This window comes from Penaeus vannamei, chromosome 27, assembly GCF_042767895.1.
Source record: "Penaeus vannamei isolate JL-2024 chromosome 27, ASM4276789v1, whole genome shotgun sequence".
Lineage (NCBI taxonomy): Eukaryota > Metazoa > Arthropoda > Malacostraca > Decapoda > Penaeidae > Penaeus > Penaeus vannamei.
In genome coordinates, this window is record NC_091575.1 from 25,271,729 (window position 1) to 25,293,956 (window position 22,228).

General features: G+C 41.2%; 1 protein-coding gene across 5 annotated transcripts in view; it reads right to left on the reverse strand.

Moving 5' to 3' along the window:
* Nucleotides 1–3,408: 3,408 nt before the first annotated feature.
* Nucleotides 3,409–22,228, reverse strand: part of nAChRbeta1 (nicotinic acetylcholine receptor beta1) — a 179,973-nt gene continuing 161,153 nt past the window's right edge. The window contains exons 6-12 of one of the 5 annotated variants that reach the window (XM_070141075.1): nt 21,567–21,737; nt 16,220–16,399; nt 14,364–14,539; nt 13,151–13,272; nt 11,800–11,915; nt 9,011–9,130; nt 3,409–5,610 (exon numbers count right to left, since the gene is read on the reverse strand). In XM_070141075.1, coding sequence (XP_069997176.1) covers nt 5,446–5,610; nt 9,011–9,130; nt 11,800–11,915; nt 13,151–13,272; nt 14,364–14,539; nt 16,220–16,399; nt 21,567–21,737 — 1,050 coding nt within the window. In that variant the 3' untranslated portion in view covers nt 3,409–5,445. Of the gene's footprint in view, nt 5,611–9,010; nt 9,146–11,799; nt 11,970–13,141; nt 13,273–14,363; nt 14,540–16,219; nt 16,400–21,566; nt 21,738–22,228 lie in introns of all 5 variants that reach the window. The other 4 variants (XM_070141074.1, XM_027363583.2, XM_070141073.1 and 1 more) reach the window with 4 other exon arrangements.

The following is a 22,228-nucleotide window of genomic DNA, read 5'->3' on the forward strand; positions in this document are numbered from 1 at the left end:
GGGCTGAGGGACAGGGAGAGCCTCTGCAAAGTCAAGGAGTCTCTGAGGAGAAAGTCTCGACCTTCGGAGGATATTTCCGCAGGAAAGTCAAAGGAAAGTCTCCTGAACCCATGTGATAGCAACCTTGGGTAGACGGGAGGGGCGGGTGGAGACTATACATTACATATATATATATATATATATATATATATATATATATATATATATATATATATATATATATATATATATATGTATATATATATATATGTATATATACATATATGTACATATACATATATGTACATATATATATATATATATATATATATATATATATATATATATATATATATATATATATATATATATATATACATACATATATATATATATATATATGTATATATATATGTATACACATATATGTACATATACATATATGTACATATATATATATATATATATATATATATATATATATATATATGTATATATATGTATATATATATATGTATACACATATATGTACATATACATATATATATATATATATATATATATATATATATATATATATATATATATATATATATATATATATATATATATATATATATATATATTTATACATATATATACCTACACATACGCTCACGCATATACACTACATGCATCTATCTGTATGTATATCTAAATACATATATACATGTATGTATACACACATAATGCACGTGTGAATATATGTATATGTACAGTATGCATATATAAAAATCTGAGTAAGTTTTCTATAATGAAAGTACAAAAATTATAACACGAACTTAGTGACACAATACAAGTTCAGCAACAGGACTAACTTTCCCATCATCATTGTCTTTCTCTTCGTGTTTTCTTCTTCTTCTTCCTTCGTTCTTGCCTCTTCTCTTGAACAGAGGATTTCCAAAGTCTCCCCCCAAAAAAAGAAACTTCACAAGTTTTCATTAGAATTCATGAGAGCACGAAAGTACTCTCCATTTTTTTTCCTCATCTTTTATATATATATATATGTAATATATTTTTCATTTTATATCCTACTACGTTTAAACAATATTCGTTTTGTCTCATCTACACAGTATCAAAATAGTCTCCGTGCTGAAAATCGCTCAGCTGGGATGAAGTGGATGAAATCACTGGATGAAAATCTCAAGGAACTTCGTATAACTCTACCGCGTTCATGTATTGTTCTTCATGGTTATTCCCGGGAAACTGACTAAAACACCTCGAGATATTTCTAAGAAGACAGTCAACCAAGTTTTCTGAAAGATCTCAAAAAACACAAGAAAAAAGAAAAAAAAAAGTCGGGATTGAAGTCATGGTTTTCCATTTTCTTTCTTTCTTTCTTCTTCTTCTTCTTCTTCTCAGTCTTATACATTCACTCTAAACAATATATTTTTTTATACATAAATGCTAAAACTAATAATAATAAGTAATGATAATAAATATTCAGATTTTTTTTTCCAACTTCCTTTTGAACACATTTTCCATCACAAACAAACAAACACGACACACGATAAGGTAAAAGCTCATGTGTAGATATATACATACTTATATTTTTTTCATATCTATCAGCTCCAAAGTTTTTATTTATTTTTTTTTAGTAGTCTTTTGGATCGTAACAAACAAAGAGACAACAGACATAGTGAGGAGAAAAGAGGGGAAGCTAGGAAAAGGGGTAAAGAGGGAGAAGAGAGGAAGGGATAAAAGGAGGAAGAGGAATAAGGGGAGAAGGTGAGGGAAAGGGAGACGAAGGGAGGTGAAAATGCGAGAGAGAGAGAGAGAGAGAGAGAGAGAGAGAGAGAGAGAGAGAGAGAGAGAGAGAGAGAGAGAGAGAGAGAGAGAAGAGAGAGAGAGAGAGAGAGAGAGAGAGAGAGAGAGAGAGAGAGAGAGAGAGAGAGAGAGAGAAAGAAAGAAAAAAAAGAGATGAAGAGAGAGAGAGAGGACGGGGAAATGGGGAATAAAAGGGTACAGAAATCGGAAGAGGACACGAAAAAAAAAAATGGATTTATAGGTATAAAAAAGGGTGACTTTCATTTTGATTCCACCAACCAAGAACAGCAGAGACACGCCACACTCTAAGGAGCTGTTAGTAATACTTGTGTTTTCTTAATCAGGAAGTCACACTTACATAATTTTTTTCCTCAATGGGGATAGAAGCATTCGAACATATCCTTACTTAGAACCCTAACATTATGGGGGGGAAAACAGGAAACAAAAAATCATACTTACAATACATAGATACAAAGAGGGGGAAAAAAAGGTGTGTGTGGGTGAGTGTGTATGTGTACCTGAGAGTTCACACATACACACGCCGATGTATGTGTGTGCATGTGAATACACTTATACACATACATACATACATACATACACGCACGCACACACATGTAGTTATATACACACACACATATACACGAACGAAAAGACCCACAATAAAAAAAAAAAAAAGCGACGACGGAACGGAAAAGCAGAAACAAGGAAAAAAAAAAGGAAAATAAAATATTGGTTGTGTTTCTTAGCAGTTGAAGGTACCGTGGCATTGTAGGAAAATCCAGTACCCGTAACCTATTTCGTACCGCTTAAAACTAGCCGAGAAACGTCACAACGCTTTCATAAAAAAATGACACACAATGGCGAACTCAGAGCCATAATATAACGAAAGGAGAAGGAAATAAACCGATAATAAAAACGGATATACCAGCAAAACGAGAAACTTGACAATGCTGGTATGAAGAGTCCGTACACGCAATTCAATATCGACAAAACGAAATAACGAGAAACTAAAAAAACGAAACGATAAGAAAACAGATCTAACAATAAGAGAAATGTCACATCGCTGGCATAAAGTTCTACACATACAAGGACAAATGATAATAAGATAACCGAATCAATATCAGCATCAATCTATCATCTAGAGAGCGAAAACATAAGATAAAAAAGAAAAAAAAAAACACCTAAACTAGGCTGGAGTATCTTACCATCATTTCTTAAAAAGGGATTGAAACATTTTTTGAATTTTTCTTTTTTTTTTTTGCGGAAACGAACGGCAAAGGCGAAACGAGAAGAAAGAGGTTTTACATTTTTTTTAAGATACTCAGAATATAATACAATGTTTATTATGCCTCAATATTATTTATTACTATTATTTTTCTTTTTTATAGTTTTTTTCCCATCTAAAAATATTTGTAATTAATTCCAGGTGGAGTTTTAAGGGAAGCGACAAGCAAGCTCCGTAAGAACAAGTTATGCTAGGAAATGTACACCTAAATAAAAAATAAAGAGAAAGAGAAAGAGAGAGATGGAGGGAGAGAGAGAGAGAGAGAGAGAGAGAGAGAGAGAGAGAGAGAGAGAGAGAGAGAGAGAGAGAGAGAGAGAGAGAGAGAAGGGGGAGAGAGAGAGAGACACACAGACAGAGAGAGAGAGACAGAGCGAAAGAAAGAAAGAGAAATAAAAGACAAAAAGAAAGAAAGAAAAAAAAAAACATTCATATAACCATTCAAATCAAATACCAAACGAAAGAGGAAGAGGAAAGGTAAAAAAAAAAAAAAAAAAAAAGGGGGGAACCGCACCTAAAACTTGTGAGCGAGGCAACAGGTCATGGGTAAAATAACGTTCTATTGCCCACTGAAGCCTCAGGAAAGACAAAAGCCCTGGGTACTGCAAAGCTTCAACCCTTGGCAAGAACCGAAGCTCTTTTCTCTCAAGGGTGGGAAGGGGGGCAGGGGGGGGCTCCACATCTGGTTCATTTCCTCCGGTTCTCAAAAGAGAGTTGTCGGCAATGATATATTAACATTTTGAGCATAACTCTAAAACCATGTATAATTCACATACAAATTGACTTAATACCTATATCTTTTTTTTATATATGTAAACATATGAAACATGTTACTATGTTCGCACCTATGAAAACTACAAATATCTAAATGTTCTTTTTTTAATATAATTCTCTCACTTACTCGTTATTTTCAGTCTCCTGATTGTTCCGGCATCCAAACACGTTGGGTGGTCGGCTTCACTCATGCGACAAGACAAAAATGATAACAATACGAAGAAAACAAACGCATATAAACACGTGATCAAGTGGGTTTGTGTTTTACGATGTTGCTGTCCTTTATTTTCCCTTCATTCTTCCTGTTTTTTTTTTTATATGATTCGTCTTCCTGTGTCATTCCGTTTTCTTTTCCTTTCTGACCATGGCTTGACACTTTCATTGTTTGCTATTGTCGCCTTTTTTCGATCATGCTATACCATCTGCCACGCACACACGCACACACACGGTAGCATGCAGACATGTGCGTCTCTTCTTAAGAAGATAATACCCTTCAGATCTCTATCATTTAATTTGAACACTGTATTCTGCAACTGTCCGATCCAGATGCCTTTTTCCACATCACATTTTACAACACAAGTCATGTAACGTGTGTTTATAGCCTTTCATAAATGTTTATTTGTTCGTGTATTTGTTTGTGTCTGTGTCTTTATAAAGTGTGTGTACAAGTGTGTACAAGTGTGTGACCTCAGGGAGGATAAGGAAGCTCATGAGCGACTCCAGTCATTCGTCAACGAAACTGTTTGACCTTAGGTCATCTCACTTTTCTTTCCTTTACGATGCGCCCTTCGGTCTCATCCCTCCGCTCTCTTCTATTCTCCTTCGTCCTTCTTCTTTGTTTCATTTCATTTTCTTAACACACATGAGCTCCAAGATGAAAAAAAAACAATCTTGAGAAGTCCACCTTTAACGTCTTGAAGACCCGAAGACTTCGAAATACTGTTGATTGCAGGGTGAGGGGGATACACACAACCAGGGTCACAAGCGAGTAAGGTCGGCACCAACATGATGACGGCGAGAGTGTCCGAGCGAGGCCGCTTCTTGGGAGATCTTTCCGCTGACCTTCTCTTCTCTTCTATCTTACACCGTTGCTCTCTTTCCTTCTTTTTTTCCTTTCGTGTAACAACGATGCCTATTTTTTTCCTCTCTCTCTCTCTCTCTCTTCCATGTAACACTTTTCCTTATCTTCTCTCTTCCTTCCTTCGATTTATCTTTTGTCTCCCATTTGCTCTCGCGACGAAAATGTTTGCTTTTTTATTTACTTTTCTTTACCATCTCTTCCGTAGCGATAAAGAAAGGTAGACTGGTGGATGGATAGAAAGAGACAGACAGACAGCTTGTGAGAGAGAGAGACAACATCTGCGCAGAGACGATACTCCTCGAGACGCCAACATCTCAGTATCGTGTCTCAAAATCAAAAGACTGATCTGTCACCGTGTATTTGAAGAAACAAAAGATCCTTCTTCACAATGTTTTAATAAACCCTTTCCTCTCTTTCTCCCTCATTCCTTCTTTTACTTAATGCTTCTTCATTATTTCTTTTTTCTTTCCAAATATTACATTATACACATGAATGCCAACACACATACCACCCACACAGCACTTCACTTCCCTCTATACATTTCAATGACCTTATCTTGATCTACATATTCAAATATGTGCGGAGCATCCATTAGAATTCCGATAGTGCCTGCTGTGGTGACTGCAAAGAAAATGTAAAGCTGGAGACGATCGATCACCATGGCAACGTATTTCCAGTCCTCCCGCACCTGGGAATAAAGGTCGAATTAGCATAGCACGGCCCACGAGGAATGTATACAACAGAAAGGCTCTAAACACTAAATTGTATTCTGAAAGATTCTTGTAATAAAAAAATAAATGTCTCGGCTCACTGAACATTATGCCTTTAATTGGGTTGATGATTATAAGGTTTATAATCCTTTTGAGGCATTTGCTAATCTTGCTTCATAATATCATGTCAAGTTACCATTACTCTTTTATCTCATAATAATATCATCTAAAGCACTATAACTATTGAACTACTGGAAGTCGAAGTTGTTACAAAGAAGGTAGTTAACAGTATCAGCAAAAATCTATAACCTAAAAGCTAGAAAACTCTTTACACTATATCACATTGTTAATAATAAACACTATTTTCACTAGCCATCAGAACACAACCTCGTTCATTCATTACCCCTAATTCACCCACAACAATTAATTCTCTTCAATAATAACATTTAATTCTCATGAATAATAACTTCCCCACAACAGGTAAGTCTCTCTGAACAGCTCCCTTCTAACAACTAATTATCTTTAAATATATTTCCCCCACAGCAATGAGCTCTCTTCCAACATTTTCCTTAACACCACTAATTCTCTTTAAATATATTTCACCCGCACCATTTTTTTTTTTTTTTTTAGTATTTTTACTAACAACGAATTCTCTTTAAATATATTTCCCCCGCAGCAATTACTATTTTTTTTCAGTATTTTTACTAACAACTAATTCTCTTTAAATATATTTCCCCCGCACCAATTTTTTTTTTTTTTTTGTATTTTTACTAACAACTAATTCTCTTTAAATATATTTCACCCGCACCAATTTTTTTTTCTTGTATTTTTACTAACAACTAATTCTCTTAAAATATATTTCCCCCGCACCATTTTTTTTTTTTTTTTTTTTTTTTGTATTTTTTCTAGTATCTAATTCTCTTTAAATATATTTCCCCCGCACCAATTTTTTTTTTTTTTTTTTTCTTTTTACTAACAACTAATTCTCTTTAAATATATTGCACCCGCATCAATTTTTTTTTCAGTATTTTTACTAACAACTAATTCTCTTTAAATATATTTCCCCCGCACCAATTTTTTTTTTTTTTTTTGTATTTTTACTAACAACTAATTCTCTTTAAATATATTTCACCCGCACCAATTTTTTTTTCTTGTATTTTTACTAACAACTAATTCTCTTAAAATATATTTCCCCCGCACCATTTTTTTTTTTTTTTTTTTTTTTTGTATTTTTACTAACAACTAATTCTCTTTAAATATATTTCCCCCGCACCAATTTTTTTTTTTTTTTTTGTATTTTTACTAACAACTAATTCTCTTTAAATATATTTCACCCGCACCAATTTTTTTTTTCTTGTATTTTTACTAACAACTAATTCTCTTAAAATATATTTCCCCCGCACCATTTTTTTTTTTTTTTTTTTTTTTGTATTTTTACTAACAACTAATTCTCTTTAAATGTATTTCCCCCGCACCAATTTTTTTTTCAGTATTTTTACTAACAACTAATTCTCTTTAAATATATCTCCCCGGCAGCAATTTTTTTTCTCAGTATTTTTACTATCAACTAATTCTCTTAAAATATATTTCCTCCACAGCAATTAATTCTCTTTCAGCATTTCTACCAACAACTAATTCTCTTTAAATACATTCCCCCCACAGCAATAAAATCTCCCCTTAATAAATTTCCTCCAACAATTCTCTCCCCAACTAATTCCCTTTACCAACAACCCTCCCCCTCCTCGTCCTCCTCTCTTTCCCCATCTCTCCTCCTCCTTCTCTCCCCCTCTCGTTCGCTTTAATCTCCTCCTCCTTCCCTTTCCTATCTCTCCTCCTCATTCTCCTCCTCCTCCTCCTCTCTTTCCCCATCTCTCCTCCTCCTTCTCTCCCCTCTCGTTCGCTTTAATCTCCTCCTCCTTCCCTTACCTATCTCTCCTCCTCATTCTCCCTCCCCCTCCTCGTCCTCCTCTCTTTCCCCATCTCTCCCCCTCTCGTTCGCTATAATCTCCTCCTCCTTCCCTTTCCTATCTCTCCTCCTCGTTCTCCCTCCCCCTCCTCGTCCTCCTCTCTTTCCCCATCTCTCCTCCTCCTTCTCTCCCCCTCTCGTTCGCTTTAATCTCCTCCTCCTTCCCTTACCTATCTCTCCTCCTCATTCTCCCTCCTCCTCCTCGTCCTCCTCTCTTTCCCCATCTCTCCTCCTCCTTCTCTCCTCCTCTCGTTCGCTTTAATCTCCTCCTCCTTCCCTTTCCTATCTCTCCTCCTCATTCTCCCTCCCCCTCCTCCTCCTCCTCTCTTTCCCCATCTCTCCTCCTCCTTCTCTCCCCCTCTCGTTCGCTTTAATCTCCTCCTCCTTCCCTTACCTATCTCTCCTCCTCATTCTCCCTCCTCCTCCTCCTCCTCCTCTCTTTCCCCATCTCTCCTCCTCCTTCTCTCCCCCTCTCGTTCGCTTTAATCTCCTCCTCCTTCCCTTTCCTATCCCTCCTCCTCATTCTCCCTCCTCCTCCTCGTCCTCCTCTCTTTCCCCATCTCTCCTCCTCCTTCTCTCTCCCCTCTCGTTCGCTTTAATCTCCTCCTCATTCCCTTTCCTATCTCTCCACCTCATTCTCCCTCCCCTCCTCCTCGTCCTCCTCTCTTTCCCCATCTCTCCTCCTCCTTCTCTCCCCCTCTCGTTCGATTTAATCTCCTCATTCTCCTTCCCCTTCCTACTCTCTCTCCTCCTCATTCTCCTTCCCCTCCTCCTCGTCCTCCTCTTTCCCCATCTCTCCTCCTCCTTCTCTCCCCCTCTCGTTCGCTTTAATCTCCTCCTCATCTCTCCCCCTCTCGTTCGCTTTAATCTCCTCCTCCTTCCCTTTCCTATCTCTCCTCCTCATTCTCCCTCCTCCTCCTCGTCCTCCTCTCTTTCCCCATCTCTCCTCCTCCTTCTCTCCCCCTCTCGTTCGTCTTAATCTCCTCCCCTCCTCGTTCTCCTCTCTTCCCCATCTCTCCCTCTCGTTCGCTTTAATCCCTCCTCCTTCCCTTTCCCTATCTCTCCTCCTTCTCTCCCTCCCCCTCCTCGTCCTCCTCTCTTTCCCCCATCTCTCCTCCTCCTTCTCTCCCCCTCTCGTTCGTTTTAATCTCCTCCTCCTTCCCTTACCTATCTCTCCACCTCATTCTCCCTCCCCCTCCTCGTCCTCCTCTCTTTCCCCATCTCTCCTCCTCCTTCTCTCCCCCTCTCGCTCGCTTTAATCTCCTCCCCTCCTCGTCCTCCTCTCTTTCCCCATCTCTCCCCCTCTCGTTCGCTATAATCTCCTCCTCCTTCCCTTACCTACCTCTCCACCTCATTCTCCCTCCTCCTCCTCCTCCTCCTCCTCCTCCTCCTCCCATTCCAAGTCGACTCACCTGGATATACTCGTCTTCGTTTCTCAAATGCTCGGCGATGAACTCGACGGCTTCAGTGGCCTTGTAAGCTTCAGGAGTCATGAACAGCGAGTCAGAACTCTCCGACTCGCGACGCGGCATCTGCAACAGTGGAGACTACGCGATCGTGATCTGGTGTTGACTCAGAGGGTTCGGTGCGATGGGAGGTGTTGGTTCATCTATTGAGGGATTCGTGTGTCTTTTTTTTTTTTTTTATTCTTACTTTTGATTCATCTATTGATTCTTACTTTTGGTTCATCTGTTGATTCTTACTTTTGATTCATCTGTTGATTCTTACTTTTGATTCATCTATTGATTCTTACTTTTATCTATCTGTCTATCTGTCTATCTATCAATATTTCTGTCTATCTGTCTGTCTGTCTATCAATATTTCTGTCGATCTATCTATCTATCAATATTTCTGTCCATCTCTCTGTCTATCAATATTTCTGTCTATCTGTCTGTCTGTCTATCAATATTTCTGTCTATCTGTCTGTCTATCTATCAATATTTCTGTCTATCTGTCTGTCTATCTGTCTATCAATATTTCTGTCTATCTGTCTGTCTATCTGTCTGTCTGTCTATCAATATTTCTGTCGATCTATCTATCTATCAATATTTCTGTCCATCTGTCTGTCTATCAATATTTCTTTCTATCTGTCTGTCTATCTATCAATATTTCTGTCTATCTGTCTGTCTATCTGTCTATCTGTCTATCAATATTTCTGTCGATCTATCTATCTATCAATATTTCTGTCCATCTGTCTGTCTATCAATATTTCTGTCTATCTGTCTGTCTATCTATCAATATTTCTGTCTATCTATCAATATTTCTGTCTATCTGTCTGTCTATCTATCAATATTTCTGTCTATCTATCAATATTTCTGTCTATATGTCTGTCTGTCGGTCTCTCTGCCTGTCTGTCTGTCTATCTGTCTGCCTATCTGTCTGTCTGTCCGTCTATCGACTATTTACTATGTATCTGTCTATCATTGGACTATCTACTACGTATGTATCTATCTACCAATTAATCTATCAATCAGTTAATCAGTCCATCTAGATATACGTAACTACCGATCTATTTATCTATCTATCTAATTTCCTATCCGTCTATCTACCTATCTGTCTATTTACTCATTTATCTACTTGGACTGCTAATTCTTCACGATATTTTTACATGGATTTTTTTCTTCTAGGTTAAGAAAAAGATGTCAGCGGATGTGAACTATAAGACAGATGGCAATCAACTGTTACTATCATGTTAATCTTTTATAATTAAACCACGCGTAAATTTGCTTGACATAAACATGGTATAGCTTCAGGGAAACAAATCACAAACATATTAATATTGTGAAGAATATTAATAAGCTATAATTCATACGAACAACCTGTCGTGGATGTGAACGAGTTAGGGAAAACGAAAAAAAAAGAAAAAAGATTTGGGTTATACATATATAAAGATTAATTAGTATGTACTTTCATCTATGTATTCTACAATCAGAACCAAAAACTAATTGTTTAGAAATAAAGGTTAGATTTTTTTTTTTACAGATACTGACTGTATTGAAAAGGAACTCCTTGGAATAATGTAACTGAAATAAAATAGAAATAATCAATACCAAAATAGTAATAAAATAAAGGTAATGAAATAGTAATAACAGTAATACAAGGATAATGATAGTAATAAATGGCAATGCTAGTAATAATAGTAATGACAGTAATAAAATAGTGAAACAATAAAAATGTACAAAATATACAACATCTCTCTTTTGGAAACAAATAAAAATTAAAATAAATACGACACAAACAAAGAGTATATTTCTTTTGATACAAAAAATAACTATATATCAAGCATTCGAAATAATTATAAGAAAAATGAAAATACCTGAAAACAAATTATGATACTATTGAAAATAATCATAGATAAAATTATGATACTCCTTGGACGAAAGTAATAGAAACAAAGCAAAACACAAATTAAAAAAATAGGAGATGGAAAATCAAAAACAAAAAATACAAAAAATATATTTATTTTCTTCAAAAAATTATGAAAACAATCACAAAAAAATCAAAGAATAAAAACTCCATGAAATAATTCAGTGAGTAACTGAAAAACAAGCAAACAAACAAATAAAATAAACAAGCTAATAAACAAACAAACAAACAAAAAAAAACAAATAAAAAAACTGACCTTACAGCAATGAATTATCTTTAATAACAAGTCTAATATTCCCAACACAACACTTAATTCTATTTCAAAATAACTAATATTTCCCCAGATTTAATTCTCTTTAAATATATCCCCTAAAACAATTTGTTCTGTTTCATAATAACTCGAATATTTTCCCAACAATTAATTCTCTGTCATAGTAACTAATATTTCCCAAACAGCAATCCTCTTTCATTGTAACTTTAATATTTCCCCAAAACAATTAATCCTCTATAAATATTTCCCATACAATAATTAACTCTCTTTCGCAATAACTCTCCACAATTAATTCTCATTACTAATAACTCTAATATTTCTCCTACATTCAATTCTCTTTCATAAGGACTAACATTTCGTTAGATATTTCCCCCACACCAACTGATTCTCCTCAAATATTTCCCCCACAACAATAAATTCTCCCTAAATATCTCCCCCACAACAATAAATTCTCCCTAAACATCTCCCCCACAACAATAAATTCTCCCTAAATATCTCCCCCACAACAATAAATTCTCCCTAAATATTTCCCCAACACCCATTGATCCTCCCTCAAAAACTCACCTCTCGATTGATCTTGCAGTTGGGATGGTGGAGGCTGGACAGTTCCATGTGTTCAATCTCGCCTGTGGATTTGTTCATTACCGGAGAGCCAAAGTGGTGGTGGGGAGGAACGCCAGCTGTGAGAGGGAGACCGAGAGGGTTGGTGGTCACTTGGGGATCTACCTTGGCAGCTGGAAGAGTGCAGAGAGGAAGATCGTAGCTTTGGGGGGTGGAGCTTGCTTTTTTTTTCTTTCTTATAAAGTTATTTGAATTTTGGGTGTTCGTCTGTATGGGTGGGTGGATATGCTGTGGGTGTGTGGAATAGGGTGTGGTTATGTTGTGGGTAAGAGGGGAGGAAGGGGGAGTGGGAGAGAATGGGGATGAGGATGAGAGAGGGAGGGAAAGGGGGAGAGAAGGAGGAAGGGAGAGGGAGAGAGAGAAGGAGGAAAGTAGGGAGGGAGGAAGGGAGAGGAGGAGAGAGGAGAAGGATGGAAGGAGGGAGGAAGGGAGAGGGAGAGAGAAAAGGAGGAAAGGAAGGAGGGAAAGGGAAGAGAAAAAGAGAGAGGCGGAGAGAAAAGAAGGAAAGGAAAAAGGGAAAGAGGCAGGGAGAGGGGGAGAGAAAAGGAGGAAAGGGAGAGAAAAAGAGAGAGGAGGAGAAGAGAGAAAGAAAGATAGGGGAGTGAGAGAGAGTGAGAAGAATCTGAGAATAGAAGTGTATGTTGGTTGTTTTGTGTACCTGAACACACACAAACATATTACTCTCCCACCTTTCTCTCTCTCTCTCTCTCTCTCTCTCACACACACACACACACACACACACACACACACACACACACCTTTGTGTTCGTGAACTTAGTGTACGTATGCATCAAGTAACAACATTACTATTACTACTACTAATCTAACGTGTCGTGTCGCCTGTTTCCTTTGACTGTGCCAATCGGAGGGTTAAAATAATCAGATTTTTCCTCTTCTTCAACTTTCCCAAAAATACGATCATAAGAAAGACAATGAAAAAAGAATGGTCTTATACGAAAGAATGTATAAGAGACTCAAAGGGAAAGAATAATCAAGTGTATCATAACAAAGAGAGGAAAAAGAAAATATATATGGAATCCACAAGGCAATAATAATCTATTAATATGATGACAATATATATATATATATATATATATATATATATATATATATATATATATATATATATATATATATATATATGTATGTATATGTATGTTTGTACGTAATGTAATGTGAATACAAAAGTGAAACCCACAAGAAACCCAACACTATAACCCCATCGACAGAGCAGTAAAAATAGTGAACAGGCAACCGAGCAAGCGAGCAGAACAGGGCAGCGTACAAGACTCACGAGGCATGTCGTTCATCCAGTGGAGCCGTGTCTTCCTCGGGCGCTTCATGAACAGCATGATGGGCAGGAACTTGAGGAACACAGCGCGGATCCAGTTGGGCATCCTGTGCGTTCGCGGGCCCCTGGGGGAGAGAGAACGCCGGAGGACTTGTTAGGGTGAAGGATGCGGAGGATAAATGGGGATATATATAGGGTTGTGGATGGTGGTCTTGTTGCTGTGTATAGAGCTGAGAGATTTAAAGTTTGATTCTCATGAGTTGTGTATAGTCTAATATATTCGTAGTGTGACTAGTGTAGACTCCCACATCCCCTTCCAGAAAACCCCACCATCCGCCCACTCTTACCCCTCACAACCCCGACCCCACCCCCATCATCCCTCTACCCACACATCCACCCTACCTCCCAACCTCCTCCCCACCCAATCTCCCCCCCAACCCTTCCTTTCCACCCCTCCCCTCCTTAACCTACATGAAGTTCCAGTTAATGATGACCTCCCCCAACCCTCACTTTCACCCCCTACCCACCCACCCATGCTTTTCAACCCCCTCCCCTTTAACCTACCTGAAGTTCCAGTTAATGATGACCCCCCCAACCCCCCTACCCTAACCAACCCCATTTCACCCCCCCCCCTACCCCAACCGACCCCATTTCGCTCCCCCTTAACCTACCTGAAGTTCCAGTTGATGATGACCCTCCCCCCAACCCCCCCCCTTCACCCCCTACCCCAACCCACCCCATTTCAACCCCTCCCCCCTTAACCTACCTGAAGTTCCAGTTGATGATGAACCTCCCCCAACCCCCCACCCTACACCCCCCCTTTCACCCCCTTACCCCACCCCATTTCACCCCTTTCAAGCCCTCCCCTATAACCTACCTGAAGTTCCAGTTGATGAGGTTAACCTCCCCCAAATTGGCCCCCCACCCTACAACCCCCCCTTTCACCCCCTTACCCCACCCACCCCTTTCAAGCCCTCCCCTGCCATAACCTACCTGAAGTTCCAGTTAATGATGACCCCTCCCCCCAACCCCCCACTCTAACCCAACACCCCCTTTCACCCCCTTACCCCAACCCACCCCATTTCACCCCCCCCCCCCATAACTTCTAACTGAAGTTCCAGTTGATGATGACCTCCCCCAACCCCCCCTTTCACCCCCACCACCCCAACCCACCCCATTTCACCCCTTTCAACCCCTCCCCCCCCCTTTAACCTACCTGAAGTTCCAGTTGATGATGACGACAGTGACGAGGATGGACACCGTGTTCATGACGAAGGTGAACAAGAGGTATTTGGCGATCAGCGGCAGCACCAGGGAGGTCGGCGGCAGGATTTTCGACACGAGCAACAGGAACACAACCAGTGACAGTAGAATGGAGATACCGAGTGTCACCTGAGGGAGGTTGGGGGGGGGGGGGTTAGCTTGTCAGTATCGTGATTACCGACGTTATCATTACAATTTGAATTATTATCTTTGTGGTTATTATTTTATCTAAATGTATTGCTTGTCACGTGTGCGCATGCAAGCGCTCGCTCGCACGCACGCACGCACACACGCTTACTTCCTTTTTCCTTATCATATTTTATCATCTATCTACTCTTTTCTCTTTTTGCCTTTCTTGAGTGTTCTTTTATCACTTCCTTTCACCCTCCAATTCCTCATCCATCCTTTCATTTCTTTCTCATTCTTTTATCAACATCTTCCCAATTATTTCTTTCTCGTCGTCTTCGTTATTTCCTCCATCCCTTCTTCCTTTTTTTCCACTTCGCTCCTCTCTCTTCCTTGTGTATCTTCCTCATTCTTTCCTTAATTTCTTCCCTATTCTTACTTCTTCCTCTTCCTCATTTTTTCCACCCCTTTCTCATTCTTTCTTCCACCTCATCTTGTAACTCTTCCACATTCTTTCTATCCCTTTTTCATTCTTTCCTCCACTTCCTCATATTTCTTTTACCTCTTCCTCATTCTCTCTTTCACATTTTCCTCATTCTTTCCGTCTCTTCCTCGTTCTCTCATTCCTATTCTTTCAGCTTCTTTTCCTTTCTTCGCTCCTTATGTTTTCCTCCACCTCTTCCTCCTTCTTCCTTTACTCTCTCGTTTTCTTTCTACGTCGTCCACATACATTCCTTCCAATTCCCCATTCATCCCCACATTTATCCATCCTCTTTACCTCTTCCCCACTTCTTCCTTTATTCCCTCCTCTCCACCTTCGCCCCACTTCTTCAATCATTCCATCTTCTCCATCTCTCCCCACTTTCTTCTTCATTCCTCCATTCTTTCACTTCTCCCTTACATTCCACCTCTCCCTTCTCTATTCTCCCGCTTCCTCCTTCATTCCCTCCTCTCCACCTTTCCCCTTTTCTCATTCATTCATTCCTTCTCCCACCTCTCCTCCGGTTCCTACTTCATTCCATCCTCTCCATCAACTCCTTTTCCCCCACTTCTCCCCCCACTTCCTCCCCTTCACTCCCTCCATTCTCTCACTTCCTTTTCCTCCATCCACTCCTCTCCCCCCCCCCACCCCCCACTTCCTCCCTTCACTCCTCCATTCTCTCACTTCCTCCTCCATCCACTCCTCTCCATCTCCCTCCCCACTTCCTCCTTCACTCCTCCATCTCTCCCCCACATCCTCCTTCACTCCTCCATCTCTCCATCCACTCCTCTCCATCTCTCCCCCACTCCTCCATCTCTCCATCCACTCCTCTCCATCTCTCCCCCACTTCCTCCTTCACTCCTCCATCTCTCCATCCACTCCTCTCCATCTCTCCCCCACTCCTCCATCTCTCCATCCACTTCTCTCCATCTCTCCCCCACTTCCTCCATTCTCCCACTTCCTCCTCCTTCCACTCCTCTCCATCTCTCCCCCACTTCCTCCATCCTTCTCCCCACTTCCCTCCAGTCTCCCCACTTCCTCCTCCTTCCCACTCCTCTCCATCTCTCCCCCACTCCCTCCATCCTTCTCCCCTCTTCACTTCCTCCTTCACTCCTCCATTCTCCCACTTCCTCCACCCCCCCCCACTTCCTCCATCCCCCCCCCCAATTCCTCCATCCTTCTCCCCCTCTCCCCTTACTCGCCTTTTCTCCAGCTTCGGCCGGCAAGTAGAAGACGAGGATGCAGAGGAAGGAGATGAGGACCGTGGGAAGGATCAAGTTGACGGTGTAGAACAGGGTCTTCCTCCTGATGGTGATGTAGAAGGTGATGTCGGTTTCCGTGGCGCCCTTCTCGCTCGGAATCACGTTCAGGAAGGCTGGTACCTGGTTGGAGTAGGGGGGGGGAGAGAAAGGAGGGTGGTGGTGAGTTGTTTGGTAAAGAGTGTTTGGGAATGTAGGGGTGGGAACGAGGGGTGGGGATGGGAGGTGGAAGGGGGGAGGGTGGAAGGGGGATGGGATGGGGAGGTGGGAGGAAATGGGGGAATGGGGTGGTCAGGGGTGGGAATGGGGGGAAAGGGGTGGGAGGATGAGATGATGGGAGGGGGCGAAAGGGAATGGGGGATGGGGTGGGGATGAGAAGGGGGCGGAAGAGGGAAAGGATGGAAGGGGTGGGAATGGGGAGAGGGGAGGGGAGTGGAAGGGGAGAGTGAGGGAATGAGGGGAGGGGAAGGGGAAGTGGAGGGGGATGGAGGAGGGAGAGTGGGGGAATGGGGGAGATGGGGAAAAGGGGGGTGTCAGTGAGAGTGAGGAATGAGGGGGGAAGGTGAGGGGGAGAGGAGGGGGGGGTCAGTGAGAGTGGGGAATGGGGAAGGGAGGGGGGGAGGAGGAGGGAGTGAGAGTGTGGAATTAGGGGGAAAGGGGAGGGGACGGTTAGCATTAATTATCAATTTATTGTAACTATCAATTCTGTCAATATTATCTTAATCATTGTTACAGTTGTCATCATTATCATTATTATCGTTATTATTATTATCTTTATTGTCATTATCATCATTATCGTTATCATTATCATTATCATTATTGTCATTACAATTATTATTGTTATTATCATTAACATCACTATTATCCTTATTACTACTATTATCACTTTTATTGCTACTTTAACCATCATTATCATTGTCACTATTGTTATCCCCGTTAATTCTATCATTACCACCCTTATCATTATTATTCCAAATATGACTACCACCATCATTATCATCACCATTACCCTCTCCCATACTGCTGTCGTCATTTCCATCAAGAAAGAAAGAAAGAAAAAAAATAGCGATTATCTGCTTCCCCAAAATCGCACATTACTCCCCCCCCACACACACACCAACCCCCCCACCTCCCCCCTTACAATCCTTCCCCTCCAGCGTCTCCCCCGCCCACTAGGAAATAGAATAAGATGAAATAAAAATGAAGAAAGAATGAGAGAGAGAGAGAGAGAGAGAGAGAGAGAGAGAGAGAGAGAGAGAGAGAGAGAGAGAGAGAGAGAGAGAGAGAGAGAGAGCAACAGAAAGAGACAGAAAGAAAGAGAGAGAGAGAGAGAGAGAGAGAGAGAGAGAGAGAGAGAGAGAGAGAGAGAGAGAGAGAGAGAGAGAGAGAGAGAGAGAGAGAGAGAGAGAAAGAGAGAGCAGCAAGAAAGAGAGACACGACGAGAAAAAGAAAGAGAGAGAAGGAGAAAACAAGAAAGAGAGAAAGAGAAAGGAGAACAAAGAATAGCGAATATAGCAGAGAAGAAAAAACGAGAAAGAAAAACAAGAAAGTGAATAAAGAGAAAAAAACAGCAAAAAAAGAGAAAGAGAGAGAAGAAAAAAGAAAAAAAGAAAAAATAAATAGAAGAGAAAAAACAATAAAGAGAGAGAGAGAGAGACAATTTCATCATATTAATCCTCGCTCCTCTTTCCCTTTCCCACAGACCCGCTCTAATCCTTTTAATCCTCCAAATCTTCTAATCCTATAATCCATAATCCTTTTTCCCTGTTCTTAGCGAGGGTAATCGGTATTACTATTTATTTCTTTTTCATCAGTCTATTAGTATTGAGTGACCATGAGATAGATAGATGGATAGATAGATAGATGGGTAAGTAAATGGATAGATGGATAAATAGATTCATAGATAGATGGATGGATAGATAGATGGATAGATGGGTAAATAGATGGATGGATAGATGGATAGACAGATGGGTAAATAGATGGATAGATAGATTGAGAGATAGATGAATCGAGAAAGCGATAGAGAAATAGATGAATATATAGATTAATGGATAGGAAGGTAGATAGATAGATAGATGGGTAGGTAGACAGATGGAAAGAGAGAAAGAGAGAGAGAGAGAGAGAGAGAGAGAGAGAGCGAGAGAGAGAGAGAGAGAGAGAGAGAGAGAGAGAGAGAGAGAGAGAGAGAGAGAGAGAGAGAGTGAGAGAGAGAGAGAGAGATACAGAAACAGAGAGAGAGAGAGATACAGAAACAGAGACATAAACAGAGGCAGAGACACAGACAGACACAAAAGACGACGAAAAAAGGATGGAAGCAGTCCCCCCAAAAGGCAAAGAAAATGGACCTCGAGATGCAGCTTTACCACACAAAACACGTCTAAAACACGTTATGTGTCAAGGCCAAACAACAAACCTAACGAAAAGCACAACGAGAAAAAAATAAATAAATAAATGCACAGTATGCTAATGAGCTTGGATCTATTATAAAGAATCACTCAAAAGGAAAAAAAAAAGGAAAAAGAATCACTGTGTTAGGAATGCATAAAATAAAAAAGGAAAAAAACACTGTGTTAGGAAGGCATAAAATAGAAAAAAAGTGTTCGAAACCAATGACTGTGAACCTTATGAAAAGTGTTACCTGAATGAATATTAAGTGGAGAGGCGGTGACTTTTTTATTAAATGAAATGCTGTCTTTGATAATAATTTTGAGAATGATACTGGTAAAATTATCATACCTAATACATTAATAATGACGATATTCATACTTATAATGATACTACTAGTACTCTTATTCCTGATAACAATGATAATGACAATGTTACTACTAGCAATAACCATAATACTAATAATGAAAAGAAAGAAAAGAAGGAAAGAAAAAAATAATAACAGTAATGATAATAATAGGTATTCTGTTATCAATATCACCATCATCATTATCATAATAAAGTACAATGATAACATTGCCAACGGTAAAAATAACTATTATTAGAGCAAGAACGATGATATCAGTAACAAATAAACATTGCGTACATAACAAACCAACTAATTCATCTGTTCCAAGTTTTCTGTAACAAAAATCTGCTATACTGCATTTCCTTTATACGAATCAGGAAATCAGCTGGACGTATTTTGGGAATAAAATAGCGAATCGGAAACTCGCCAGACAAATAACAGTATATTCGATACAAAAACCAGAATCAAAAGACTAAAAAAAACATTTGTTGAGAAACGAAGGAAAACTCAAGTATCTATACAGAAATATGCGATGTTCGATATCTTTATAAATAATGAAATAAAGAATAAAAAAAAAAAAAAAAAAAAAACATTAACCTGCACCTCTCGCCTCCCCTCCTTCCTCTTCCTCCTTACCTGAAAACGGTCATCCACCCCCCCCCCTCTCCCCCCTCCCCTCGCCCCTCTCTCCTCCTCTCCCCGTCTCCCTGCCGCTATTGTCCTCTCCTCAGCTTTTTTTCCCTCACCATTTCAACCTCTTCCTTACTTTCTTTCTGTCCATTATAGCATTTGATTTATTTATTTATTTTGGTGCAACGATCTGCTCTTGTAAATGGCAAAACTGAGTTGTGTAGCTCCTGTTCTCTATTTATTTGTTCATTTAATATTTTCTTTTTTATTTCTTCTTCTTCTTATACATATTTTTATTTTACATTTGCTTCCCATGCTTCCGATTCACCGTCTTTCCCATTTTCCTGTATGTCTCGGTTTATTTTATTTTTTCTCTAGTCCTCGCGATTTCTTTCATAAGTATTCCATCTCCCCTGCCCTCCCTCCCTTCTTTCCCTTTTGTCCCTCCTTTATGCCGCTGTTCCGCTCCCCCTCCCCTGGGACTTGCCCTTCCCCCCCCCCCCCCCTCCGCTTCTTCCCTCCCGCTACTCCCCCCTCTCGTTCTACCTTACCTCCCCCCCCCTCCTTTCTTTCTGTCCCGCCCCCCCTCCCCATAACCCCTACCCTCCCTGCCCTCGCGGTCACCCTTCTCCTCGCCCTCCCTCTCCCTCTTCAGTACTCTTCCGACCTGCCCTTAATTTTCTACTTCTCCAAATTCTGCATTTTACAATTTTCTACTCTCCTTCTTTCTCCTTAACTCCCTCTTTATGTTTCTTTACTCTTCCTCTTCCTTATCTTCGCTTGCTTCTTACCTCCTTCTTCTCCCTCTCTATCACTCCCTGTACTTCCCCTCCCGTTCTGCTCTCTCCCCTCTCCCCTATATCCACCCATATACTTTTTTCCTGATATTCATTCCTACTTTCTTCCTCTTCCTCTCTTTATTCCATCCCTTCCCTATCCCCTTTTAAAACAACCTCTTTCCTTCCATTCCCTTTCTTATTTTCTCTTCTTTATCGCCCTCCCCCTCCCTTTCAAGCCACTCCTTCCCACCCTTTACCTACTCTCCCCTTGCCTCCTCCTCCTTCTCTAAAGCCTCTCTCCTATCCCTTCCCTTCCATCCTTTCCCTCTTTACCATCCCCTCTTACGTCCACTTTATCCCTTCTCCCTACGTCCTCCATCCCACCCTCTCCCTAACCTCTTCCTCTCTGCCTCTGCCCCTCCTCCCCAACCCTTCCTATCCCTCCCCAACCCCATCCCTCCCTGACCCTTCCTACCCCTCCTCCCCATCCCTCCCCGACCCCTCCTCCCCTCCCCATACCTTCCTACCCCTCCCTACCCTTCCTACCCCTACCCTTCCCCTCCTACCCCCCCGCCATCCCTTCCTAACCCTTTCTATCCCTCCCTCCCCAACCCCTCCTCCTCAACCCTTCCTCCCCCCCCCTCTCCCTCCCATCCCTCCCCAACCCCATCCCCTCCTCAACCCTTCCTCCCCACCCCTCCCCAATCCCTCCCCATCCCTCCCCAACCCCATCCCTCTTCATCCCTCCCCAACCCCATCCCTCCCCAACCCCCCTCCTCCTCAACCCTTCCTCCCCAACCCCCTCCCCATCCCTCCCCAACCCCTCCTCCTCAATCCCTCCCAACCCCTCCTCCTCAACCCTTCCTCCCCAATCCCTCCCCAACCCCATCCCTCCCCCCAACCCCATCCCTCCTCAACCCTTCCTTCCCACCCCTCTCCCTTCCTCCCCACCCCATCTCTCCCTGATCCCTCCTACCCCAACCCTCTCTATCCCTCCCCCAACCCCTCATCCCTCCCCAACCCCCATCCTCTCCCTGGGCCCCCCTCCATCCCTCCCAAACCCCTCCTCCTCAACCCTTCCTCCCCACCCCTCTCCATCCCTCCCCCACCCCCTCCCCCCCCCACCCCATCCACTCCCCTTCCCTACCTCCACAATATCCCACGTCCCGGACTTCCAGTAGTCCGAGAGATCCACGTAGTTCTTGTCATTGTAGAGTGTGAGGGACACTTGATCTCCGTTGAAGGTCCAGGAGCCGAATTTCATGAGGCAGGTCTGCTGATCGAACGGGAAGTAGGTCACGTCTATCGTGCAGGAACTCTGGGGGAAAAAATGAGGGTTGTGAGTATTTCATTTTGTGGGGGGGGGGGGAGTTGTGAGAGGAAAATGAGAGTCGTATTTTTTGAGGGGGGGGTGAGCTGTGAGGGGGAAAATGAGGGTTGTGAGTATTTTCGGGGGGGGGGGGGCTGTGAGGGGAAAAATAATGGTTTTGAGTATTTTCAAGGGGGCGGGTTGTGAGGGAAAATAAGGTTTATGAGTAATTTTAGGGGGGCTGTGAGGGAAAAAATGAGGGTCATGAGTATTTTTAGGGGGGCCCATGAGTATTAGGAATGAGAAACGAGAAATTGGGGAAATATGGATATGAGTATTAGATATGAGAAATTAGGGTTTTTAAAAATATAATCATGAGGGTGAAAACTATGAGAGAGAGAATGAGGAATGAGGACGGAATATAAGCATTAGACACGAGAATGGTATGAATGAGAATTAATATCTTCGCGGTACAAGCTTTGTATACTGTGAATATATTC